At 44.3% G+C, this 28,000-nt stretch overlaps 1 protein-coding gene across 1 annotated transcript in view; it reads left to right on the plus strand.

The window, feature by feature from the left end:
- The first annotated feature begins 20,237 nt into the window (after positions 1–20,237).
- LOC144599352 (NACHT, LRR and PYD domains-containing protein 12-like) overlaps positions 20,238–28,000 on the plus strand; it is a 31,719-nt gene continuing 23,956 nt past the window's right edge. The window contains exons 1-3 of the mRNA XM_078410144.1: positions 20,238–20,247; positions 22,753–24,514; positions 26,666–26,752. Of these exons, the coding sequence (XP_078266270.1) occupies positions 20,238–20,247; positions 22,753–24,514; positions 26,666–26,752 (1,859 nt within the window). The remainder of the gene's footprint in view (positions 20,248–22,752; positions 24,515–26,665; positions 26,753–28,000) is intronic.

Consider the following 28,000-nt stretch of genomic DNA (forward strand, 5'->3'; position numbering starts at 1 on the left):
ACAATCTTCCCGCATCTAGCCTCTCCAACCCCTTAAGAATTTTATATGTTTCTATAAGATCCCCCCTCAGTCTTCTAAATTCCAGCGAGTACAAGCCCAGTCTATCCAGTCTTTCCTCATATGCAAGTCCCGCCATCCCAGGGATTAATCTGGTGAACCTTCTCTGTACTCCCTCTAAGGCAAGAACGTCTTTCCTCAGGTTAGGAGACCAAAACTGCACACAATACTCCAGGTGCGGTCTCACCAAGGCCCTGTACAACTGCAGCAGAACCTCCCTGCTCCTAAACTCAAATCCTCTTGCTATGAATGCCAACATACCATTCACTTTCTTCACTGCCTGCTGCACCTGCATGCTTGCTTTCAATGACTGGTGCACCATGACACCCAGGTCACGTTGCATCTCCCCTTCTCCCAATCGGTCACCATTCAGGTAATACTCTGCTTTCCTGTTCTTGCCGCCAAAGTGGATAACCTCATATTTATCCACATTATATTGCATCTGCCATGCATTTGCCCACTCGCCTAATCTATCCAAGTCACTCTGCAGCCTCCTAGCATCCTCCTCGCAGCTAACACTGCCACCCAGCTTCGTGTCATCCGCAAACTTAGAGATGTTGCATTCAATTCCCTCGTCCAAATCATTAATATACACTGTAAATAACTGGGGTCCCAGCACTGTGCCTTGCGGTACCCCACTAGTCACTGCCTGCCATTCCGAAAAGGACCCGTTTATTCCTACTCTTTGCTTCCTGTCCGCCAACCAATTTTCTATCCACCTCAAAACTGAACCCTCAATACCGTGTGCTTTAAGTTTGTACACCAATCTCCTATGTGGGACCTTGTCGAAGGCCTTCTGAAAGTCCAGATATAACACATCGACTGGTTCTCCCTTATCCACTCTACTAGGCACAAAATAACTATGGTGAAAACATTAATTTTAAATATTGGTGCTGTAAATGACAGAAAAGTAGCTTTAAGAATTATTTTGGCACGATAAAAAGTGCCTGAAAGCAACAATAGGATTTATTTCGAATAAAATTGCACAAAATTATCTTTTTTTTAGGAGATCCAATTTTAAGTTGCTAAATGTTTATTTTAGGTTTGAAAGAGTTTGAAATTCAAAGTCAAACATCACGATAAGATGTAAGTTGACATGATTCCTTGCTCCTATTCCCATTCATCTTCTCACTCAAGTTCCATGTTATAACAACGCTGAATATAACATATAGACAACTATAGAATAAACATGATATGGAAAGATGCACCGAGCCAAACATGAACGATTGTAATGCAGGCAAGGACTATGCTTCAGCTTGCAATGGAAAGTTGGTTAACAGAGAGGAAACTGCATATCGGTCACAGACGTCAGAGAATGGGTTGTGGATATTCATAGTGATTTGGATAAAGGAACAATCTTGAAATTTGTTAACTTAGTGGGTTTGTGAATTGTGTGGAGGATGCAAGGAGGTTTCATGACGAATGATATGGAATGAGCAGGCATAAACGTGTCAGGTGCAGTGTATTGTGGATAAATGAGAAGTTATCCATTTCGGTGGGAAGGCACAGAAAGGCAGCGTACTATTTAAATGGTGTTAGATTGAGAAGTGTCGATGCACAAAATAAACTTGTTCTCGCACAACAGTCACTGAAAGCAAGCATGCAGGAGAGGTAAACAGTTAAGATGGCAAAAATATGTTGGTCTTCATAGCAAAGACTGCTTCAATGAATGGCAGGACTCTGTGCGAGGAGTAACCACATTAAATAGGTTTGCAATCAGTCGAATTTAGAAGAATAAGAGAGGATTCAATGGATACATACACCATTCTTACAGGGGGGGACTGACTGGATGGAAATCTCTGCTGATGAGGTGTCTGGAGGCAGGGGTCACAGTTTCAAGTTAAAGGGCATGACATTTAAAACTGAGATGAGGAGGAATTACTTTACAGAGAGGATAGCAAACATATGGAATTTGCTACTCTCGAAAATATTTAAGGAGGAGATAACCATTGAGATAATAAGGCATCAATGCATATGAGGAAAGAGTTGCATTGAATGGCAGAGCGAGCTTGAAAGGCCAATGAAGGAACTGCAGATGCTTGTTTACACGGAGGATAGACACAAAACTCAAGAGTAACTCAGCGGGACAGGCAGCATGGCCTGCTGCTACTCCTATTTTCTATGTTTCTGTGGTCAAGTAATAAAGATATCGAAAAACAGATTTGGCATTGTGGTGTTCTTGAGCAATTTAGGCCAGGCTTAATTCTGACACATTGTTTTGTTGTGTTTTGGCACAGGGAATCGATTACACAGAAGCAGTGAAATAATCAACAGCAGCATAATCATTCTTTGTGTTGACTCGCACGGATCCCTAACTTATCAGGGGTGGGAACCTTTACATAGATATGCACACAGTTTAAATCAAACAGTTTCAGTTTCCATCAAGCTAATTAGTAATCGGGTTTTGATGATAAGGATTAAGTGTGGTTACTCGAAAGTAGATCATGTGCGGAAAACAAAGCAGCTTAGAAATTAAACACAACCATATAACCATATAACCATATAACAACTACAGCACGGAAACAGGCCCGTTCGGCCCTACCAGTCCACGCCGACCACTCTCCCTGACCTAGTCTCATCTACCTGCACTCAGACCATAACCCTCTAATCCCCTCTTATCCATATACCTATCCAATTTACTCTTAAATAATAAAATCGAGTCTGCCTCCACCATTCCAAGCCCATTCCATACAGCCACCACCCTCTGAGTAAAGAAGTTACCCCTCATGTTACCCCTAAACTTTTGTCCCTCAATTCTGAAGCTATGTCCCCTTGTTGGAATCTTCCCCACTCTCAAAGGGAAAAGCCTACCCACGTCAACTCTGTCCATCCCTCTCAAAATTTAAAAAACCTCTATCAAGTCCCCCCTCAACCTTCTACGCTGCAAAGAATAAAGACCCAACCTGTTCAACCTCTCTCTGTAGCTTAAGTGCTGAAACCCAGGCAACATTCTAGTAAATCTCCTCTGTACCCTCTCCATTTTGTCGACATCCTTCCTACAACAGTGAGTAATGGAAAAAACAAAACTGTTGGAGGAACTCAGTGGGGCAGACTGCATCTGTGGAGAAATATGAAGAGACAACGTTTCTGCTCAGGGTCATTCCTCAAGACTTGAAGAAGGATGACAGCCTGAAATGTCATCTGTCCATTTCTCTTCACATATGCTGAGCAACTTTAGCAGTTGTTTTTTTGCTCAAGATTGCAGCATCTGCGGCCTCTTGTGTCTCCAGCAAATAATGGAAATATTGTTTAAAGATAATAAATCACAGAATTGGAAAGTAGGTCAAGTTAATTGGATGAGGAATGAATTTTTAATTTTTTGCCACGTTTGTTTTCTTCAGTGCTGATTGCGTTTAGGTGTTCTCCCGTGACCGTGTGGGTTTCTCTGAGATCTCCGGTTTCCTCCCGCGCTCCAAAGACGTACAGGTTTGTAGGTTGATGGGAGACAGGAGAAGAGGGAGTGACTGGGGTGAGACCGGTCCTTGATTATGTTGGTGGTCTTGCCGAGGGAGCGTGAAGTGTAGGTGGAGTCAATGGAAGGGAGGCTTGCTTGCATCATGATCTGGGCTACGTCCATAACTCTGCAATTTGGATAGAACTGAACCCAAATCATACGGTGATGCATTCCCGATAAAATACTTTTCACCGCGCATCTGTAGATGTTGATGAGGTTTGTTGGGGACATGACAAACTCCCTAAGCCTTCTAAGGAAGTAGAGGCATTGGTGTGATTTCTTGGTCAAAGCTTCAATGTGGCTGGTCCAGGACAAATATTCCAGGTCATATTTATTCCCAGGAACTTGAAGCTTTTGACCACTGGTGCCATCAATGAATACTAGGGTGTGTGTTCTGCTTTGCTTCCTGCAGCAAGACAATGTTGGGGGAGTCCAGAACAAGGGGCCACAGTTTAAGAATAAGGGGTAGGCCATTTAGAACTGAGACGAGGAAAAACTTTTTCAGTCAGAGAGTTGTGAATCTGTGGAATTCTCTGCCTCAGAAGGCAGTGGAGGCCAATTCTCTGAATACATTCAAGAGAGAGCTGGATAGAGCTCTTAAGGATAGCGGAGTAAGGGGGTATGGGGAGAAGGCAGGAACGGGGTACTGATTGAGAATGATCAGCCATGATCACATTGAATGGCGGTGCTGGCTCGATGGGCCGAATGGCCTCCTCCTGCACCTATTATCTATTGTCTATTGTCTATTGTTTCGTAATCTTCTTTTTCCACTCTGCCTGGTCATTATTCGATATCTGGCCCACTGTGGTCGTGTCATGCGTGAACTTGTAAATTGAGTTGGATTGGTATTTGGCTGCACAGTCATGAGTGTATAAGGTGTACAGTCAGGGGCTGAGAATGCATTGTATCTCAGTACACATGACAAAAAGAACCAATACCAATACTACTTTCTGCCACCCTGAACCTTCACACCGTTCAACACTATTTATGACTGGAGTATGTGCTACCTAAAATATGAAAGGCAGCCATGATGCAAGTGAGGATGTGGTGACTTTGTTTGTGGCTGTGGGCCATATTTTGTTTTTGTGTATTCCTCAGTTGTGAAGTACATTGCACCAATGCTTCTATATGTCAACATTACTGCTACTCACTGGGGATGAATTTCTAGGCACTCCCATGTACTTTGGATATAGACCAATTCTACCACATACAGGTCCTCCTCAGCTTGTGAATACCTGACTGATGTAATGGCCATAGATGGAAGCGAGTGTCTGGGAGGCCAGCGGGGCGGGTTTGCTGGCTCCATCAGGGCTGCGTGTCTAGTCATGACAGTAGCTGGAACGGTGGACTTGTTGCAATGCTCAGCAAACTGCAAAGGCTGGCTGGGAGGCTGGAGTTCATGTGTGCCATCACCAGTCTCTCGAAGTGTCTCATGATGGTGGATGTCAAAGCCACTGCTTGGGAGTCGTTAAGGCACGCCAGATTACTTTTCTTTGGCACTGGGATGATAGTGGTCTCTGCGAAGCAGGTGAGGGCCTCAGAATGGAGTAGTGGGAGGTTAAAGATGCTTGCTAACACCTCTTCCAGCTGATTCACACAGGTTGGGGACTCTATCCGGACTAGTTGGGTTCTCCGAATTCACTCTCAGGAAAGCCGGTCCCATATCTGCCATGTAACCTTTGCCGTAGGTGCCCCTGAATCTGTCAGGATGGTTGGCATTCCTCCACTGACCTTTTGTCCAAAGTGGGCGTAGAGTGCATTGAGTTCATCAGGGAGGAACCCATTGTTTCCACCGATACTGCCCACCTTTGCTTTGTAGATTGTACAAGTCTTGCCACAATCTATGGGTATCCGTGTCAGATTTGGCAAACCGTGGTGCTTTGCATAATGTGGTGTTAAATAATGTTATACATTTTTGATCATTGTGATCATTGTGAATTACGTTGAAGATCGCAGGCAGCAGCAGGCAGACCAGCGAGGGAGTGGATTGGCTGAAGGAAGGCTTTCTCCTGGGGTGAGTGAAGTTCGGGAGGTTTAAAAAGAGCGCCGAGACGGCCCGGGGCGATTACCTTGAAGGCACCAAGGAGCAGCAGGCAGAACAGCGAGGGAGTGGACTGGCTGAGACATCCCAATTAGTTGAGGATAGTTGTCTTGATTAGATAAAGTTAAGTGCAGGTGTGGTGGAGCGGCCTGTCGGGGGGGAAGTACCTTGGCCAGGTAAAGTGTATGTCTTTGGCTCAGCAGTCTTCGGCGCTGAGACTACATTTATTTGGGTATGTGTTTAATTTAAACATTGAAACTTATTGGCGTGATGGCAGGAATATTACTGCAGTGCGTGTGCTGCAGGACGTGGGAAGTCAGGGGCACTGCTGGTGTCACTGACCACCACACCCGTGGCAATTGTGTCCAGGTGCAGCTCAAGGACCGAGTTAGGGAACTGGAGCAGCAGCTGGGTGACCTGCGGCCCATCCGGGAAGACAAAAGTTTCCTGGTCAGGACCTACAGCCAGGTCACCACTCCAAGGCTACAAGGGCGGCACGGTGGCGCAGCGGTAGAGTTGCTGCCTTACAGCGAATGCAGCGCCGGAGACTCAGGTTTGATCCTGACTACGGGTGCCGTCCTTACGGAGTTTGTACGTTCTCCCCGTGACCAGCGTGGGTTTTCTCCGAGATCTTCGGTTTCCTCCCACACTCCAAAGACGTACAGGTATGTAGATTAATTGACTGGGTAAATGTAAAGATTGTCCCTAGTGTGTGTAGGATAGTGTTAATGTGCGGGGATCGCTGGGCGGCGCGGACTCGGTGGGCCGAAGGGCCTGTTTCCGCGCTGTATCTCTAAAATCTAAAAAAAAAGGAGTGCAACAGTTAGAGATGGAAAGGAAGGCAGAAGGGAGATAAGAAAAACAATCCTGAAAGTTTGTGCCTTAATGCGAGGAACATTCGTAATAAGGTGGATGAATTGAATGCGCAGTTAGTAGTTAAGGAATATGATATAGTTGGAATTACGGAGACATGGTTCAAGGGTGACCAAGGCTGGGAGCTCAACACGCAGAGGTATTCGATATTCAATAAGGAGAGACAGAAAGGAAAAGGAGGTGGGGTGGCATTGCTGGTTAAAGAGGAGATTAATGCAATAGAAAGGAGAGACATTAGCTTGGATGCTGTAGAATTGGTATGGGTAGAACTGCGAAATAGCAAAGGGCAGAAAATGCTTGTTGGAGTTGTATACAGACCACCAAACAGGAGTAGGGAGGTTGGGGATAGCATCAAGCAGGAAATTAGGGATGCGTGTAGAAAAGGTACAGCAGTTATCATGGGTGACTTCAATCTACATATAGATTGGGCCAACCAAATTGGTAGCAGTGCTGAGGAGGAGGATTTCCTGGAATGTATACGGGATGGTTTTATGAGGTATGAACATTGACTTCTCCAACTTCCAATAGCCCTTGCATTCTCTCTCCAGCCCCTCCCCCTTCCCAGTTCTCCCACTAGTCTTACTGTCTCCGACTACAATCTATCTTTGTCCCGCCCCCTCCCCTGACATCAGTCTGAAGAAGTGTCTCGACCCGAAACGTCACCCATTCCTTCTCTCCAGAGATGCTGCCTGACCCGCTGAGTTACTCCAGCATTTTGTGTCTATCTATGGTTTTTTAAACCAATAAGTAGAAGAAACGACTAGAGGGCAGGCCATCCTAGACTAGGTATTGTGTAATGAGGAAGGATTAGTTAGTGATCTTGTACAAAGCCCATTGGGCAACAGTCACCATAATATGGTGGAATTCTGCATTCGGATGAAAAGTGACACGGTTAATTCGGAGACTAGGGTCCTGAATTTAAAGAAAGGAGACTTTGAAGGTATGAGACAGGGATTGGCTAGGATAGACTGGCAAATTATACTTAAAGGGTTGACGGTGGAGTTGCAATGGCAAATATTTAAAGACCGCATGGATGAACTCCAAAAATTCTTCATCCCTGTCTGGCGAAAAAATAAAACGGGGAAGTCGGCTCAACCGTGGCTAATGAGGGAAATCGAGGATAGTGTTAAATCCACGGAAGAGGCAAATAAAATGGCCAGAGGAAGCAGCAAATTGGAGGACTGAGAGAAATTTAGAATTCAACAGAGGACAATAGACAATAGACAATAGGTGCAGGAGTAGGCCATTCAGCCCTTCGAGCCAGCACCGCCATTCAATGCGATCATGGCTGATCACTCTCAATCAGTACCCCGTTCCTGCCTTCTCCCCATACCCCCTCACTCCGCTATCCTTAAGAGCTCTATCCAGCTCTCTCTTGAAAGCATCCAACGAACTGGCCTCCACTGCCCTCTGAGGCAGAGAATTCCACACCTTCACCACTCTCTGACTGAAAAAGTTCTTCCTCATCTCCGTTCTAAATGGCCTACCCCTTATTCTCAAACTGTGGCCCCTTGTTCTGGACTCCCCCAACATTGGGAACATGTTATCTGCCTCTAATGTGTCCAATCCCCTAATTATCTTATATGTTTCAATAAGATCCCCCCTCATCCTTCTAAATTCCAGTGTATACAAGCCCAATCGCTCCAGCCTTTCAACATACGACAGTCCCGCCATTCCGGGAATTAACCTAGTGAACCTACGCTGCACGCCCTCCATAGCAAGAACATCCTTCCTCAAATTTGGATAAAGGGGTTAATTACGAGGGGAAAAAAGAGGATGACAGAAAGCTTGCGGGGAATATGATTGTTATTGTAATTAATTTATTAGCCAAGTATGTAAAAACATACAAAGAATTTGATTTGCCATATAGTCATACCAAAAAAGCAACAATACACGCAACTACATAAAATTTAACATAACCATCCACCACAGCGCACTGTGATGGAAGGCAATAACCTATTATCTTCTTCCCTCCTTTTCTCCCGCGGTCGGGGGAGTCGTACCATCCGCAGATTGAAGCTCCCGCAGCCGGCGATCGAAGCTCCCACGTCGGGGCGATCGAAGCTCCTGCAGTTGGAGCTCCCGATGTCGATCCCTAACCAAGGGTCCATGAGCTCCATGATGTTAAGTCCGCAGGCCCCCGCGGTTGGAGCTCCCGAAGTCAATCCCCAGCAAAGGGACCGCCAGCTCCTCCATGTTAGGCCGCAGTGCGGACGGAGATACGATACGGAAAAAGTCGCATCTTCGTTTGCATCCCCCACATAATGCAAACTAAAGATACATTTAACAACAGACTAAAAACAACAAAAGAAGAAAAGGATGAGGCAGATTGTTGGCGAGACTGCCATCGTATGGCACCGCCCGGTGGAATATAACAACTGACTCTAAAAGCTTCTTTAGATATGTAAAAAGGAAAAGATTAGTGAAGACAAATGTAGGTCCCTTACAAACAGAGACAGGTGAAATTATGATGGGAAACAAGGAAATGGCAGAACAGTTAAACAAGTACTTTGGTTCTGTCTTCACTAAGGAAGACACAATCTCCCAGAAATACTGGGGGACTGAGGATCTAGAGGGAGGGATGAACTGAAGGGAATCCACTTTAGTCAGGAAATGGTGTTCGGTAAACTGTTGGGACTCAAGGCAGATAAATCCCCAGTGCCTGATGGTCTGCATCCCAGAGTACTCAAGGAGGTGGCCCTAGAAATTATGGATGCATTGGTGATCATTTTCCAATGTTCCATACACTCTGGATCAGTTCCTGTGGACTGGAGGTTAGCTAATGTAACTCCACTTTTTAAGAAAGGAGGGAGAGAGAAAATGGGGAATTATAGACCATGTAACCTTACATCAGTGGTGGGGAAGATGCTTGAGTCCTTTATTAAAGATGTTATAGCAGCACATTTGGAACGCAGTGACAGGATCGGTCAACGTCAGCATGGATTTATGAAGGGGAAATCATGCTGGACTAATCTTCTGGGATTTTTTGAGGATGTAACAAGTAGAATGGACAAGGGAGAGCCAGTGGATATGGTGTATCTGGACTTTCAAAAAGCCTTTGACAAGGTCCCACACAAGAGATTAGTGTGCAAAATTAGAGCACATGGTATTGACATGGATAGAGAACTGGTTGGCAGACAGGAAGCAAAAAGTAAGAATAAACGGGTCCTTTTCAGAATGGCAGGCAGTGATTAGTGGGGTACCACAAGGCTCAGTGCTGGGACCCCAGTTATTTACAATATATATTAACAATTTAGACGAAGGAATTAAATGTAACATCTCCAAGTTTGCGGATGACACAAAGCTGGGTGGCAGTGTGAGCTGCGAAGAGGATGCTATGAAGCTGCAGGGTGATTTGGATGGGTTGGGTGAGTGGGCAGGTGCATGGCAGATGCAGTATAATGTGGATAAATGTGAGGTTATTCACCTTGGTGGCAAGAACAGGGAGGCAGATTATTATCTGAATGGTGTCAGATCAGGAAAAGGGGAGGTGCAACGAGACCTGGCTTTGCTTGTACATCAGCCACTGAAAGTAAGCATGCAGGTACAGCAGGCAGTGAAGAAAGCCAATGGCATGTTGGCCTTCATTCCGAGAGGATTTGAGTTTAGGAGCAAAGAGGTCCTTCTGCAGTTGTACAGGGCCCTGGTGAGACATCACTGGGTGTATTGTGTGCAATTTTGGTCTCCTAATTTGAGGAAGGACATTATTGGTATTGAGGGAGTGCAGTGTAGGTTCACCAGGTTATTTCCCGGGATCGCGTGACGTGACGATGAAAGAATGGGTCGACGGGGCTTGTATTCACTGGAATTTAGAAGGATGAGAGGGGATCTTACAGAAACATATAAAATTCTTAAAGGATTGGACAGGCTAGATGCAGGAAAAATGTTCCCGATGTTGGGGGAAGTCAAGAACCAGGGGTCACAGTTTAAGAATAAGGAGTAGGCCATTTAGGACTGAGATGAGGAAAAACATCTTCACCCAGAGAGTTGTGAATCTGTGGAATTCTCTGCCACAGAAGGCAGTGGAGGCCAATTCACTGGATGTTTTCAAGAGAGAGTTAGATTTAGCTCTAAGGGCTGAAAGAATTAAGGGATATTGGGAAAAAGCAGGAATGGGGTACTGATTTTAGATGATCAGCCATGATCATATTGAATGGCAGTGCTGGCTTGAATGGTCGAATAGCCTCCTCCTGCACCTATTTTACTATGTTTCTATGGGTCGCTTTGGTCGAGGGTTTTTGGGCTTCTGGTTGGGCAAGGGATGTGCTGATAGCATTTTGGAGCACGCTCTCGAGGCTGGTCTGAGTGAAGTCCCCGGCTATTACAAACAAAGGGCTTTGTTTCTAGGCTATTGTGAACAGTGTGTAGTTCTGGCAAGTGCAAGGTTAGGATCAGCCTGGGGTGGGATGTACACCACAGTCAGGATAGCTGAAGTGAATTCCCACAGCAGGCAGTCAGGATGATACTTCACTGTAAGATATTCCAGTTCTGGGGAATGGGGCGGCACGGTGGCGTAGTGGTAGAGCTACTGCCTCGCAGGGCCAGAGACCCGGGTTCGATCCTGACCACGGGTGCTGTCTGTACGGAGTTTGTACGTGCTCCCCGTGACCTGCATGGGTTTTCTCTGAGATCTTCGGTTCCGCCCACACTCCAAAGAGTTAATTGGCTTGGTATAAATATAAAATTGTCCCTCGTGTGTGTAGGATTGTGGTAATGAGCAGGGATCGCTGGTCGATGCAGACTTGGTGGGCCAAAGGGCCTGTATCTCCAAACTAAACTAAACTAGAAACTTGCCAGGACTGGCACATCCGAGCATCAGGCAGAGTTAATTATAAAGCAGACCCACCACCCATAACCTTGCCTGATGAGGATGCCATGCCAAGCATCTGGTGTCGTGGGTAGCCTTCAGGTTGAATGGCACAGTCGGGCAAGGCAGGGCTGAGCTTGCCTCTATAAGGCAGAATACACGGCAGTCCCTCAGTTCTCCAAAGAAGGTAGGTCTGGTTTTACATTCACCCACTTTGTTCTCAATAGCCCATACATTTGCCAACAATATACCTGGGAGGGAGGGCTTGAAACCTTGTTGTTTCAGTCTCACCTGGAAGGTGTTTTAAACAGAACCTGAGGGATGAGTTTTTTTACATGGTTGTTATCTAGAACAAGCTGCAAGATGAAATGGGAGAATTACCAATTTAAATGGCATTTAGCAGACATTTAAATAGACAAGGAATAGAAGAATACAATCCTATTGTGAAGGAATGGGATTGGAGTAGATGGGTAAAGAGGTTGGTGTAGACATAGTGGGATGAAAGGCCCAACTCTGTGCTGTATAACTCTATAATCAATTGTTCAAAACTTAAAAGAGGAAAATATTAATTGTTAGAAGTCATGGACAAAGTCAGCTCCCATTACCATCATCTTCAGAAACTAAATTTTCTTCCAAATGTATAAAATATATGGGAACATTCTTACTTGATGTAATTTATGGAGTTTTATTGTTCAACAGGAACTGGGATGACACTGAAGCACCATGCCCACGCACGTTAATAAATAATCTTTACAACGTGAATAATCGTAAAGAACACACATCGAGCATTGAAATAGAATAGAGTCCTTTTTGTTTCAAACAGCATAAAGCATAGAGACATTTAAAACAGGCTTGCCTTGCTGCTTTGAGTTATTTGTCTTGCTACATGGAATAAGGTAACATTTTGTATTTTGTTCTGATGCATGTGGCGGTTGTTTCAAAGGGAAAGTTGGGAGGGGGCATGAAACACGTTTATTAATGTGAATGCAACTAGTGTTGAATGGCAAGATAAATCAACGATTGTAAAGTACTGAGTGCATGGTTGATGATATTGGGATTCTATATCATTGGGATTCTATATTTTCTTCAGGCAAATTGCCAAAATCACCAGGCAGGATTATAGCAAAGTTACCAGGTGTGTCCGGAAACAATCGTAGCCCAGTTTAGTGTTCAAATCATTGAAACATCACAGCGATTCTACAAAACTGGCAAATCCTGATGGCTTTCTAGTTATCAAGCCCAGTTCTAACCTGGTATTGTGTGCCTAGGAACAAAGAGGTAATCTCTCTCTACATCACCGTCTTTGTCTCTCGTTTCCCTTTCCCCCGACTCTCAGTCTGAAGAAAGGTCTCGATCTGAAAGGTCACCCATTCCTTCTCTCCAGAGATGCTGCCTGTCCCGCTGAGTTACAGAAACCAAAACAGAAACTAGGTGCAGGAGTAGGCCATTTGGCCCTTCGAGCCAGCACCGCCATTCAATATGATCATGGCTGATCATCCAAAAAGCTTTTCACTGTTCCTGCTTTCTCCCCACATCCCTTGATTCCTAAGAGCTAAATCTAACTCTCTCTTGAATACATGTTTGCAACATGAAGCGGGGAGGGAGTCTGTAATACACCAGGGGATCCCCGGTCTGCTTCACATCATGAATTACCGTGGGGGCAGAGAGGGGCCAGAGAGGCAGGGATTTGCTTACATTCGACACACTTGTCTGACCTGTTCTCGGCTGATCTGTCGAGTGGGTGCTCACAGGTCTCAGCTGTGCCACCTGGTGTAGCTTGTTGACTCGCTCATCCAGCACCAACTACTGAGTTACTGCAGCCTTTTTTAGCGTCTGTCTCCGGAATGAGAAGCTCCCTGACTTTGTGTATCTGCTCAAGCAATTAGAACAGCAAGCTCCTTCACAACGTCGAATTGCACAAGGTTGCAAATGTGCTCTGCCACGCCAGAATGTTCCCACAGTATTTCCAAGAGTATTAATTGAAAATGATTAATTGTTCGATTGTAATCATGTATTGTCTTTCCACTGACTGGTTTGCACCTCAGTACAATAAGAAAACCCAATAGATGCAAAAAACTGGAGCAACTCATCATACCCCAGCATTTTGTGTCTGCCTTCGGTTTAAACCAGCATCTGCAGTTCCTTCTTCTACAAATAGTTACGCTGGTTTTATGTGCATTACAGAACCAACCCCTTTAGCTGATAGATTGACATGATCTAGGCAAACAATAGAAGTAAAAACATGCAGAGAGCAACTTCACAATTTATTTCCCCAGAAATGTCAAAGGAGGGTCTGTCTATTCATTGGGGCCTAGCCTGAGATGGATACATCTAACTGCTTGGAGAGATCATGCAGGAAATTTACATTTACAAGGCAAAATGAGCTGAATTTCTTCTAGAGAGGGAGGCTTATTCAATGGAAAGGACAGAGCATACTTAGCACAAATGTAATATTAAAGGTTGAGGTTGCTCTTAAATTCAGATTGAAGAACCCTGTGTGTAATCTGAAGAAGGGTCTTGACCTGATACGCCACCCATTCCTTCTCTCCAGAGATCTTGCCTGACCTGCTGAGTTACTCCAGAAATTGGGGTCTTTCTTTGGTTTAAAGGACCCAGTGATTGGCTAGTCTACAGGAACAATCTTCTCGGGTTCGTAACCATGGGGAATTCTGTCATCAACCCACGTCACTAACTTTATTTCTCTCTCTACCTGATAGTTTCTTTAACTCTTTCTATTTTTATCATAAACAAAACTAGGAATCGCAGCAGGAAATATTTTTGTAAAACTAGTGACGTGTATGAGGTACAGATCACTTGCACAAATGTGGTGAAAGGAACCATAAAGGTTGCTAAGGAGGACTGGATAAATTCTTGATAACAACTGCTTATTATAAATTCACTGAGAAGATGGTTTTGGTATTGATTTATTATTGCCTCATAAGTTCATAAATGATGGGAGCAGAATTAGGCCATTCGGCCCATCAAGTCTATTCCACCATTCAATCTTGGCTGATCTATCTCTACCTCTCAGCCCCATTCTCTTGCCTTCTCTCCATAACCCCTGACACCCGTACTAATAATCTATCTATCTTTGCCTTAAAAATATCCATTGACTTGGCCTCCACGGTCTGCTGTGGCAATGAATTCCACAGATTCACCACCCACTGACTCAAGAAATTCCTCCATGTTTTTACCAGCATTCTTCTTGGGAGGAAATTCGGCATTGCGACTTGGGCTGGCTGAAATATCTCCAACCTCAAAAATAGTGAAACCTACTGATTCTTGAAAGGCTTGGAGAGTGTGGACATGGAGAGGCTATTTCCAGTAGTTGGTGAGTCTGGAACCAGAGGGCACAGGCTCAGAATAAAAGGATGATCCTTTAGATTGGAGATTAGGAGGGATTCCTTTAGCCAGAGGGTGGTGACATTCATTGCCACAGATGGCAGTGGAAGACACGTCTTTGGTTATTTTAAAAGTGGAGATTGATAGGCTCTTGATTAGTAAAGAGTGTTAAAGGGTGAAGACAGGAGAAAGAGGTTGAGAGTGAAAAATAGATCAGCCACAATTGAATGGTGGAACAGATTCGGTGGGTCGAATGGCCTAATTCTGTTCATTTGTCTTATGATCTTATGATTATGAAAATTCAAGACCCATTATTAAAAAGAAGCCACAACTCATGCTAAGTGGTAAAAACCACATGCAATGCACCACAACTAATCAACAACGTAATCATTGGACCTGATCCTCTTCTTCTTCTTAAGCCCTTGGCTCCTCTAGGGAGCATAGGCCATTGACAAAGCCCTCCACCTCACTCGGTTGTTGGCGGTTCTTTCGAGATCTCCCCAGTTGAGCCCCCTCCCAGACATTTCTGCCTGGACCCCTCTTCTCCAGCTGTTCCTGGGGCGACCTATTTTCCCTTTTCCTTCGGGGTTCCATTTCATGGCTTGCCGGGTGATGTTTGTGGCAGGTTTTCTGAGCGTGTGTCCAATCCAACTCCATTTTCTCCTTTGAATTTGTAAGTCAATGGGATCCTGGCTTGTTCTTTTCCACAGGTCCGCATTGCTTACTTTGTCTCTCCTCCAGATGTTTAGTATTCTCCTGAGGCAGGTGTTAATGAATGTTTGCAGCCTGTTTGTTGTGTGTTTTGTTGTTTTCCATGTCTCTGATCCATACAGCATTACCTGCTTCATATTTGAATTAAAGATGTGTATTTTGGTGTTGATTGAGATGTATTTTGAGCTCCAGATCTTCCTGAGCATGTTAAACAACACCCTAGCCTTATTGATTCTGTTTTTTATGTCTGCATCTGCCCCTCCGGTGGTGTCCACCACACTGCCTAGGTATGTGAATGTTTCTACCTCCTCCAGGGCAGTGCTGTGCATGAGGACATGGTTGCTGGTTTTGGAGTGGATCTTCATCACCTGTGTCTTTGCTGTATTGGGTGTAAGACCAAGTTTTGTTGCAGCTTGTAAGAGTCTGTCCGTCTTCTCCTGCATTTGTATCTGTGTGTGTGAAAGGAGAGCTATGTCGTCTGCAAAGTCAAGGTCATCTAGCTGTTCCCACATTGTCCACTGGATTACATTTCTTTTCCCTTCAGTTGTTTCCATCATGATCGAGTCAATTGCCAGGAGGGACAGGAATGGTGACAGTAGACATCCCTGCTCGACCCCCGTCTTGACACCAAAGCTCTGGGAGAGCTGGCCTGCATGCATAAGTTTGCATGAGGTTCCATCATACGAGTTCTTGATTAAGCTTATGATCTTGGTGGGAATTCCATAGTGGACCATTAGACGCCATAGCGTTGTCCTGTCTAAGCTGTCAAACGCTTTCTCAAAGTCAATGAAGTTGATGTACAGGGATGTGTTCCATGCAATAGACTGTTCAATGATGATGCATAGTGTTGCTATGTGGTCTGTGCATGAGCGATCCTTCCTGAATCCTGCTTGCTGGCCCCGTAGCCTCTCGTCTACAGCTTCCTGAAGACGGTTGAGGATGACCCGGTTGAGAATTTTACTGGGCACAGAAAGTAGGGTGATCCCTCGGTAGTTGTTCATGAGTTTGCAGACTCTTAATTATGGAAAGATATATGTACATATGTACACCTATATACAGAGTATGGCTTCATGCATTATGTTTGTAAATGGAAGTATGCTTGTTATTAAGGAAACAAGCTTAACATTACACATTCAGTGCATTCTGATCAAAGGTCTGTAATCCTAGGGTGGAACAGTACAGAGCCCGTTGTGCTGATGATTCACTGTTCCAGCAACCCAGGTTAAATCCTGGCCTGTGCTGCTATCTGCGTGGAGCTTGCAAGTTCTCCCTGTGATTGCTTTGGTTTGAGTTTCTTCCATGTGCACTTGTTCCCATCCATATCCCAAAGACGTGTGGGTGATTGATCAATTGGCCGCTGTAAATTGCATCTGGTTAGACATGGTGGAATCTGTTACTGAGGTGGGGGGGTTGTCAATGGGGAAGTAAAAGTTCATGTTACAGGAACAGAATTAGGCCATTCACCCCATTGAGTCTGCTCTGCCATTCAATCGTGGCTGATCTGTCTCTCCCTCCCAACCTCATTCTCCTGCCTTCTCCCCATAACCTCGGACACCCGTACTAATAAAGAATCTGTCAATCTGCACATGAAATATATCCAATGACTTGGTCTCCATAGCCTTCTGTGGCAATGAATTCCACAATCAGATGAGTGAAAAGTGAATATAGAAGAATGCTTTATGGTCAGCACAGACCTGGTGGTCTGACGGACCTGCTGTACGATTCATTGACCTTGCATCACATCTTGTTTTGAATGGTGTTGAACAACTAAATACGCAAAAATATCCCCTTCCTCAATATTCGTGGAGCTAAGCTGTGAGTGCCAGGGACAAGGACAATGGCCATGCTCAGCCAAAGCTCTGAATAGATGGTCCATCTTGGATGTGTTCTCTACACGGAAATGTCTTCTGTGTAGAAAGGAACTGCAGATACTGGTTTATACTGAAGATAGACGCAAAATGCTGGAGTAAGTCTAAAGAAGGGTTCCGACCCAAAACGTTACCCATCCTTTTTCTCCAGAGATGCTGCCTGATCCGCTGAGTTGCTCCAGCACTTTGTGTCCATCTTCAGAAAGGCCTTCCATTCATTTTCCTCCACAGATGCTGGCTGTCCAGCTGAGTTCCTCCAGCAGTTTGTTTTTGCACATAAATACTGCGGCTATGAGAGAAGGTCAGGGACTGAGACTCTTGCAGTGAATGAATCAGCGTTTGACAGCACTGGGCCTGTACTCGCTGGAGTTTAGAAGGTTAGAAGAGGGGACCTCATTGAAACTTACAGAATAATGAAAGGCATGGATAGAGTGGATGTGGAAAAGATGTTTCCACTGGTGGGAGAGTCTAGGACCAGAGGTCATAGCCTCAGAATTAAAGGGCGGTCTTTTAGAAAGGAGATGAGAAGGGACTTCTTTAGTCAGAAGGTAGTTAATCTGTGGAACTCATTGCCACAGAGGGCTATGGAGGCCGGCAGTGGATATTTTTAAGGCAGAGATAGACAGATTCTTAATTAGAATGTGTGTCAAGGGTGATGGGGAGAGGGCAGAACAATAGGATTAGGAGGCAGAGATCAGCCATGATTGAATGGCGGAGTGGACTCGATGGGCCGAATGGCCTAATTCTACTCTGAAAACTTGTGAACTGCTGAAATCCCTAAGCTGCTCCACCCTTCTCCAAGGCAGAAGTCAGGAGCATGTCGGAATTGCCGCAGGGGCCCAAATGAGTCCACCTCTCAGGAAGCTGGGCTCCATCTGGGAACAAAACAGCTTGTTTGGTTGGCTCCATGGAAACATACATCTCTCACCACCAGTATACAGTATCTGCAGAGTGTACCATCTGCAGGATGCACCACAGAGACTTGTTCAGGCCTATCTCACAGCACCTTTCAAACCCACAACCTCCACCACTAAGGAAAAGGCAGGGGTTGCATGAGAATATTACCACCTGCAGGTTCACAACTAACTGATTTGAAAATACATTGTTATTCTTCAATATCCTCTCGGTCTAAACCAAAGATACTAGAGGAGCAAGATGAACCACTCTGTTGAAATCGCCTATATTGAAGTGTAGTACGCAAAGGAGCGAAACATCTTCCAATTTTAGTAGGCAAAACCCGCCGTTCGCTCTGCCTCTCGTAGTGTAATCAGTGTTTTGGGGGAACAGTATGTGTGATGATACCATAAAAATGCAGAATATATCTCATCTATCAATTCGCAGATTTTTGTTATTTTTCTTTTAAAATGTTTCTGCAAGTTTCTGCCTACTAAAATGGCGCCATGACGTACTACGGTTTTTAGGGTCGAGTGGTGCATCTTGCTCCTCTAGAACCTTTGGTGTAAACCCTGGATCTCTCTACTCAACAACACCTTCACCAGAAGAACTGCAGTGGTTGAAGAAGGCCACTCGCTGGCACCTGCTCTGCTCGTGGGCGATAAGGGATGAACAATGGAAGCCGTTCTTGTCAGCAATGCCTGGATCCTGAAAACTGATTAAAAATAAACATAGAAGGTTTATGACACAGAGAAAGCCATTTGCCCCATTGTGTCTGTGCAGTCTGAAAAACAACTACTCACCCTAATCCCACTTCATAGTAAGTGTTCCATCAATCTTTAAGTATATATTAATTTATTTGGGATATTCACTTTAATCTGTGCCCTGTTTTCTGACCTCTCGGCTAAAAGTAAAAAGACTTTCCTCTTTGCTCTGACACGAGCCACCATAATTTTATACATCTCATTCAAGTCTCCCCTTAACCTTCGATTCCAAAGCAAATAACCATAGCTTTGCTATCATGTATTATTTTCTATCATTTGTGAACTTTCAGGCTGATTACTCGGGTCTTCAGGATCAACCACCAGTTGCGGCAGAGGCCTAACGGCAGAGGCCTAGCGGCAGAGGCCTAACAGCAGAGGCATCGATTCCCTGGCGGTGGCAGTGCCTCAGAATGGGACAGCCATGAGTCTGTGACTGTTTGGAAGCTGTGGGATTCTCAGACACGCAGAATCTTTGCATTGCTGTAACTTTTGCTTTAAGTGTGAATCTATTCTCCTGCAAGTGCACATGTTGGCCTCGGTCACCACAAACCCGAGGCAACCTGAGCTCCAGCAAGTCCTGAAGTCAAACCATGCCTCCCCTCACGCTCCATGATAATCTTTAACTTATTTATCACTCACTCTTCAACCATTTTCTTTTACACCTTGTCTCAAGATGTCATCGTTGAATATCTCGAGTTCAGTGGCAACAGTCCCATTGAAGATGTGATCTCAGATGATCGATCATTGGCTTCCAGATGACAAATTTCCAACAGTTCAGACAAGTTACCTGCAACGAAGAAAACTATCGCAGTAATTTTCAATCTCTGTATTTTTTAAACAAATGAGTGTTAGTCCAGGTCTAGGCTCATTTCGCAGAGATAATAAATTAAGGATTGCATCATACCTCAGTATGTGCCAAAGAGTTTGGCATAAAGAATAATCAACTATAATGAATGGTTTTATTGGTTAATTGTATAGGGAGCTTCACTAGTGCAAATACAGTAACCAGTGCAAATAAAAAACGGATAGGGCAATAACAGGAACTTTAGAGTCCGCATGGACTGAATAAAGATGGCCTGTAAGAATGTTCTGACTGAAGAAAAGGCCAAGGAACTTTGGACACGTTGATGGCCAATCTCATCCTGCTAGCTTTATGGTTCTTGTTATCTTTAACCATTTGTTGTGATTTGTGATGACAATTATATTATAAATTGCCAAATGTTCAGGAACTTCATCTGCTAACAGTGCGTATCTGAATGTCACAGGTCCATTGAAAAGCAGCAGGCACAACTAACCCACCAATAGAAGATATTTGGAGAATGAGCCCATGAGTTTCCTATTTTCTAGACTCCAAGGATAACTCTGTAAAAGATTATTTTTAAAGTGAACATTTGGTACCTGTCTGCAGAACTGATTTCCCAACATAATGGAGGAAGGTAAGTTTAAAATGCTCCACTACATTAAAAAGATTAAGCTTAGATAGAAAAGTAAGGATATCTAATCTGGTGTATCTATGAGATAATTAGTACCTTCATTGCTGCCTACAATGCTTCTGAAGGGGTTTCATTAAAACATACAGTGAGATTTGGCTTCTAAAGGTTCTACACACTACATTTTGAATTCAAGGGAGAATTTCATGTAGTATTGGAATTTAGCCTGAAATAAATGCCCACGAACAGAATGCCACCTTAAGATGGTGGCCTGGTGCTGCAGGGACTAGGGCAATGGCAGTCACCTCCATAGAACCAGCTCAGGAGCTGTGAAGGAGCTGTACTACAGTCAGGTGTGTGGGAGTCCTCAACTCCATGTGCAGAAGGCAGTGACGTTTTGATAAAGACGCGGCTGAGTTGTTTGTGACATACATAAACAACTTGGATGTAAATGTAGGCACAAGGAACTGCAGATACTGGAATGGTGGGTGCCTGTGACACACTGCCAGGGGTGGCAATGAAGGCAGGTCGACAGTGCCTAATAACAGGCATTTAGATAGGCGCATGGACATGCATGGAATGGAGGGATATGGATTGCATGCGTGCAGTGGAGGTCAGTTTAACTTAGCATCAGGTTCGGCAGGGACACTGTGGGCTGAAGGGCATGTTTCTGTGATGTACTCTTTCTATCTTCTATGTTCTATGATACTGCCAAGCAGCAGCCTATAGTTTTAATGGGACATCTGGAGTGTTACATCTGTGCCTTATGATTCCATGTTCAATGAAATATTCAGTTCACTTAAAATCCAGTAATTCTAGGCATAGATATCCACATGGTTCTAACAAGAGCAACTTGACAATGCTTGACATTCACCCCCACCCTGGTTCAAAAGTCACACCTGGGAGGATAACAACAATGCTGCCACCATGTTCAGAACTGTCATTAGGAAGATAGATTAGGAGTGAGATTGAGGAAAGTTTCTGTGAGGTAAAAACTGCCCGTTACTTGCCAGGAACATAGGACCATGAGGTACATGATAGATAATTGTTGCCTGTATCATTCAAAAATAACATCAATTTATTGATTGGATTAAAAACAGACAAACTTAGTTTTCCAGGCAATATCTTTTAGATGAATGATCTCTGAAAGGTCCTCATCACAAAAGATCCACCCTCTCCTCTCTCGCCCCATGGTCCATCCAGCAAACGTTGTTTCTATTTCAGATATCTCACATCTGCAGGATTTTACATTGCCCTTGATTGATTTGGTCCCATTAATCAGAAGGTATTTATTCACAAAATGCTAGAGTAACTCAGCAGGTCAGGCAGCATCTCGGGAGAGAAGGAATGGGTGACGTTTCGGGTCGAGACCCTTCTTCAGACTGATGTCAGGGGGGCAGGACAAAGGTAGGATATAGGTGGAGACAGGAAGATAGAGGGAGATCTGGGAAGGAGGAGGGGAAGAGAGGGACAGAGGAACTACCTAAAGTTGGAGAAGTCGATGTTCATACCACTGGGCTGCAAGCTGCCCAGGCGAAATATGAGGTGCTGTTCCTCCAATTTCCGGTGAGCCTCACTATGGCACTGGAGGAGGCCCATGACAGAAAGGTCAGACTGGGAATGGGAGGGGGAGTTGAAGTGCTCGGCCACTGGGAGATCAGTTTGGTTAATGCGGACCGAGCGCAGGTGTTGATCGAAGCGATCGCTGAGCCTGCGCTTGGTTTCGCCGATGTAAATAAGTTGACATCTAGAGCAGCGGATGCAATAGATGAGGTTGGAGGAGGTGCAGGTGAACCTTTAGTCTCACCTGGAAAGACTGTTTGGGTCCTTGGATGGAGTTGAGGGGGGAGGTAAAGGGACAGGTGTTGCATCTCGTGCGGTTGCAGGGGAAAGTGCCCGGGGATGGGGTGGTTTGGGTAGGAAGGGATGAGTGGACCAGGGAGTTACGGAGGGGGTTAATCAGAAAGTTTCTTTCACCATTTGATACTTAGTTTCATAGTTAAAATGATGAAATTCAGCATTTCATGCCATCTAATAAAGATCAAAGCAATGTATCCTGAAGATACTATTAATGACTTTCCAGATAACAACTTTAATTTGAATGGCAATATGGGCAAAGTAACAGAGAGGAGTGAAAAGGAATATGGATTGGATACTATATTCTTGAATATAGTTTTTGAGGGAGAGAGGAAAGTATATTGACAACAATGTCATTGATTAGTGTTCTTATTTTCTAGGTTAGATAGTGCATCTGAAGTTTCACATCTTAGTCAAAGGACTTATAATACATCTTATAAGCTTATAATCATGCCCTTCATTAAATATTGTTTCTTTCGTTATATTTCTAGATTATCTGTTTAAATGTTTAGCTGCTTTGAAAAGAAGGTGGATTTTTTGAGGTGCGAATTGCATCTCAGAGGAACCATCAGGCTTTTTCTAGATTTTTAATGAGCTGCGCTTCAAACCATTTTTACAGTAATTTCTTCCTTCTGACTCTGATTCCCATTTTAGGAGATGCTCTTCTGGAACTCAAAGAAACACACATCAAGGCCTTGAAGGAAATGTGTGTGTGTCTCAGAGGAGAGGTGGCATTGAACAAGTTTATAGACCTATGGATTGTTGACGGCAATTCTCCACCTTGGCAGCAGGAAGGCTGGGAACACCCCATGCCAGTCCATCCTCTCAGCTGCTCAGAGATTTTAAAACCAGCAAACCGAGGGGATAGACTTCTGAGAACCACCATTACAAAAGGAATAGCAGGAATTGGCAAAACTGCATGTGTCGAAAAATTAATTTACGATTGGGCTGCAGGTTCTATTCTCTCAGAATTTGATTTCATATTTATGTTCCCATTCAATAAGCTCAATATGCTGCCACACAAGGCACTAAGCCTGGTGCAACTGATCCAGTTTTGCTATCCACATATGCAGTCTTGCAAAGAGATGTTTTCAAGCACGTCAATCAAATGCTTATATATTTTCGATGGACTGGATGAAAGTAGACAAACTCTGGATTTTGAAAACCAGTTGGCTTGCTATGACGAATGTGAACCGAGGTCACTCAAATCCTTGCTCTCGAACCTAATCCGAGGCAACATCCATCCTTCCTCTTCAGTTTGGATAACTACCCGGCCAGCAGCCGTGGGTCAGATACCTCCCTGTTTTATTGACAGACTGACTGAAATACAAGGATTCCGTGAACACGAGGAGGTCGAGTATTTTCGCAAGAAATACGAAAATGGGCACCTGGCAGAGAAAATGATTTCCGTCGTGAAGAACGAAAGCAGTTTATCCCTTCTATGCCACCTGCCCGCGTTCTGTTCTGTCATCTCAAGCTATCTGGAGGATGCACTTAAGTCATTTCCACATCATGAGCCCAGTGGTTACATGCCCATTGCAATCACGCCTGTCTTCAACAAATTCCTGGCACACGCCCTTTCCCATCAGCAATGTCGACAGGCATATTTAAGAGGTGCAAAGCAAACCTTGGCTGGAATGATGAAGTCAAAGCAAAGCCACATCATGGCTCTGGGGAAATTGTCATTTGACTTGCTGAGAGGCCAAACATATAAATTCGGTGAGAATGTTTTAAAAACATACAACGTTGATGTCTCCATGGTTGAGAGTGGATTTTGCAGAGAGTTTGGAAAGGAAAATGGAAATAACGCAGAGAAAATCTTCTCTTTCGTTCATGCAGCACTACAGGAATACTTTGCTGCATTGCATGTATTTCTTTCTTTTAACAACACCAAATATAATCCTTTCACGACATCAACCAAAGCAAAGGTGCTACATCGACATGAGAAGCCCAGCTATTTCCATGTACTTAAACGGGCCTGTAAAGAAGCCATCAAAAGTTCCAGTGGTCACTTAGACTTATTTCTCAGATTCCTTTGTGGATTAGGGACGAAAACAACCCAGCAAAGTCTAAATGGGCTGATGACAAGTTGTGAAATTCAGCACGATGAGGTAACGAGGATCATTCAATTTTTGAAGCAAAAATTACAGAAAGATATTCCTCCAGAAAAATGCCTCACTCTTCTGCTTTGTTTAATTGAATTAGATGATAATTCATTAGTGGTGCAGTTTAGCAGGATGCTGGCCACTGGGACTGCTCCGTATCAGACTCTGTCACCCCATGATTGTTCAGCACTGGCCCTCGTTTTGCAAATGTCAGATCAGAAAAGTGAGACATTTAATTTATCTGAATGCAAAATAACTTCCATCGGTCTTCGCAGATTGGCTCCAGTTCTGCCTTCTTTTACAAGTTTAACGTAAGACATGGTTCCCTTAAAAAAAGCTTCATTCAATAAGCCACATGTGATTTTTGTATAGTAATAATACGGTGGTGGTGGTGGAAGTTGTGGGGGGGGGGGGGGGGGGAGAGGGCGGGGTGAACTTACAACAGTTCAACTGTTGATTTATGTGACCTGATGTCAATACTACATGTTTACTTTGAGATTTGGTCAAGCTCAGATTTAGTTGTATCATCACTGTTAGTTTTCATGCCGTCGTTCACTTCCATTTCACTGAAATCCTCTCCTGAAAGACATTGCAGGGCTTTGGGGAGCGGGTTGTAGAGAGGGGTTGGCTGGATTGCTCCTCCATAGTACTGGTATAGACTCCTTCCTTGCTGCCCTCACTCTGTAAATCATTTTTTTATGAGTGCTTTTCTTGTTCACAAAAAGGTGCTGGTATTGAATTGAATACTTGAATTACAAGACACAGTGAAATTCTTTGCTTGCATACCCAAGGTATGCAAATAGTTGCCCATAAAGGGCACTTACAAAGTTATAAATCCCCCCACGCTGGGTCCCCCTTTGTTCTTACCCCCCACTCCCTCACGGCAGTCCCCCCATGCTGGGTCCCCCTTTGTTCTTCCCCCCCCTCCCTCACGGCAGTCCCCCCATGCTGGGTCCCCCCTTTGTTCTTCCCCCCTCCCTCATGGCAGTCCCCCCACACCAGGTCCCCCTTTGTTCTTCCCCCCCTCCCTCACGGCAGTCCCCCCACACCAGGTCCCCCTTTGTTCTTCCCCCCCTCCCTCACGGCAGTCCCCCCATGCCGGGTCCCCCTTTGTTCCTTCCCCCGGCAGCAGCATCCTCACTCCACATGGTCCTTCCTTGTCTGTCGGTCGGCACCACCATCGACCGCCGCACCGCCCTCTCCACTAACGCTGCCGGATCCTCTCCGGAGGAACATTATGCATGAATAATAAACACATATGTCACATAGATGGAAAACGAAAGAGTGATGATTAACTTTTTAGAGATGCCAGTATGTACAGGATATTGTGATCCTAATACGAATGAAAATATCTGAAGTGATCTGAAATGTTTGTGTAATTCCATTCAAACCCTCACGCTGCCTGTTCTGATTGGCACTAACCTGCACACTGTTGTTCATTGATATTTTATTATTTTATTTATTCCCATGCCTCTAACAAGAGCTGATCATTTACTTATTATTTCTTGCTACCTTCGTTTCTGCATTCATTTTAACTGTTCTATCAATAATTTAGTAGTTACATATATTCTCACTTGATGTACAAGACAAATTGAGTTCTGACAAAACTTCAGTGGCCTGAAACATTAACTCTTTTTCTCTCTCCATGGATGCTGCCTGAGTGTTTTCAGCATTTCCTGTTTTTATTAACACATCTCGTCATAGATTTTGTATTGGTATTTGAGGTCAGCATTTGCATTTAATTTGTATTACTTTAAGTTTCATTAAATTGTAAAATATGACTTGTGTTCATAACAGAGAACAGTAACATTACATTAATGCTACACTTGTAATGTTTACTGTGCTTGATAACATACAACACAAATCTTCCTAGTTTTTACGTCAACTAATACCTAGTTGTTAAATGTACCTTGTAGATCCTCACCACATTTTTTCAAAGGAATGTCATAAAGGTCTGGATAGAGTGGATGTGAAGAGGATGTTTCCACTAGTGGGAGAGTCTAGGACCAGGTCATTGCCTCAGAATTAGAGGACGTTCCTTTAGGAAGGAGATGAGGAGGAATTTCTTTAGTCAGAGGGTGGTGAATCTGTGGAATTCTTTGCCTCAGAAGGCTGTGGAGTCCAAGTCAATGGACATTGTTGAGGCAGAGATAGACAGATTCTTGATTGGTACGGGTGTCAGGGGTTATGGGGAGAAGGCAGGAGAATGGGGTTGAGAGGAAAAGAGAGATCAGCCATGTTTGAATGGTGGAGTAGACTTGATGGGCTTACTGGCATAATTCTGCTCCTAACATTTATGAATTTATGAAAATTAGATTCTTGAGACTGTAGATCAGTACATAAAATAATAATTGTTTTTAACAGAGGAACTAACTGTATTTATTAATACTTGGAGCTTATATCTCAATTTGCAATCTATTGCAATTTGATTACAAACTTGTTGGTACTTTGTTTCCATTTAGGATGAATGGATCAAATTTAGGAGATTCTGGAGTCAAAGTATTATCTGAAGTGATCAAGAGTCCAGGTTGTAAACTGCTAAATTTGGAGTAAGTAATGAAAACCTAAATGCATCATCCAATTTGTCCCTTATACAACTTATACCGGTGTATTGAATCAGTCCTGTATCTGGATTAAAGTATATTTTGGATTCTGGCCACTGAACTCGATGTATTTGAGATATGAATTAAAAATACAAATGACTGAAAAATGCTTATATTTGCAGGCCTATGGACGAAAAGCATTGGTTAGTCAGAACGTATTATATTGAGACGATTGTAATAATCAACCTGTTTCTAAATTTTCAGAGTTCCATAATAAAAGAAAATATCAATTAATTATTTTTTATGTTCAGTCATCAAGTAATGGTCCTAACCAATGTTACCCAGGCATCCATAGCTATAAAACAAAAATGAGTCGTTGGTTAGTTGAATGTACAAATAATAATAATAATAATAAACATTTATTTTTTTATAGCGCTTTTCCAAGTGCTCAAAGACGCTTTACAAAAACAGTCAAGACATAAAAACAAACAGACGAACTATCCTGACGGAGAAGCGGCGAACAAATAGCGCCAGCGTCCTCTCACGTCAGGGTCCGGCAGTAAACAATAAAGAACACAAGACACACAATTACAATTTTAACACAAACAGCCATCACAGTGATTGCTCCAGGCACACCCTCACTGTGATGGAAGGCAAAGAAAAGTCTTATCTCCTCCTCATTCTTCTCCCGTGGTGCCACGAGGCGATCGAGGCTCCCGACTTTTGAAGCCCCCACCGGGCGATGGAAAATCCCAGAGCCGAGCCGAGCAGGCCGATGAAGGTCCTGAACCCCCACCGGGCGATGGAAAGTGCCGCGGCCAGGCCACATAGAGCGATGAAGGGCCTGCGAGCGGGTCAATCAAACCTCGCATTCCGGGGCGGTCGAAGCTGCTACGGCTGGAGCTCCCGAAAGCCGGTCGCCAGCCAGGGACCTGCGAACTCCCGATGTTGCGGTCTGCAGGGCCCACGGCTGAAGCCTCCGAGATGGTAAGTCCAGGCCCTGCGACCGGAGTCTTCAAGGTCGATTCCAGCTGGAGGCCGCCGACTCCACGGGGTTAGGCCGTAGCGCAAACGGAGATACGACACGATAAAGGTCGCATCTCCGTTGAGGAGGAGATTGGAAAAAAAAGGTTTCCCCCACCCCCCACCACCCCCCGCATAAACAGAGTTAAAAATAGATCAAAACGTACATTTAAACGATGACAATAGACAAAAAAAACAAAAAACACAGAGAGACTGCCGGTGAGCCGCTGC

The sequence above is a fragment of the Rhinoraja longicauda genome, chromosome 13 (genome assembly GCF_053455715.1).
Source record: "Rhinoraja longicauda isolate Sanriku21f chromosome 13, sRhiLon1.1, whole genome shotgun sequence".
Classification (NCBI taxonomy): Eukaryota; Metazoa; Chordata; class Chondrichthyes; order Rajiformes; family Arhynchobatidae; genus Rhinoraja; species Rhinoraja longicauda.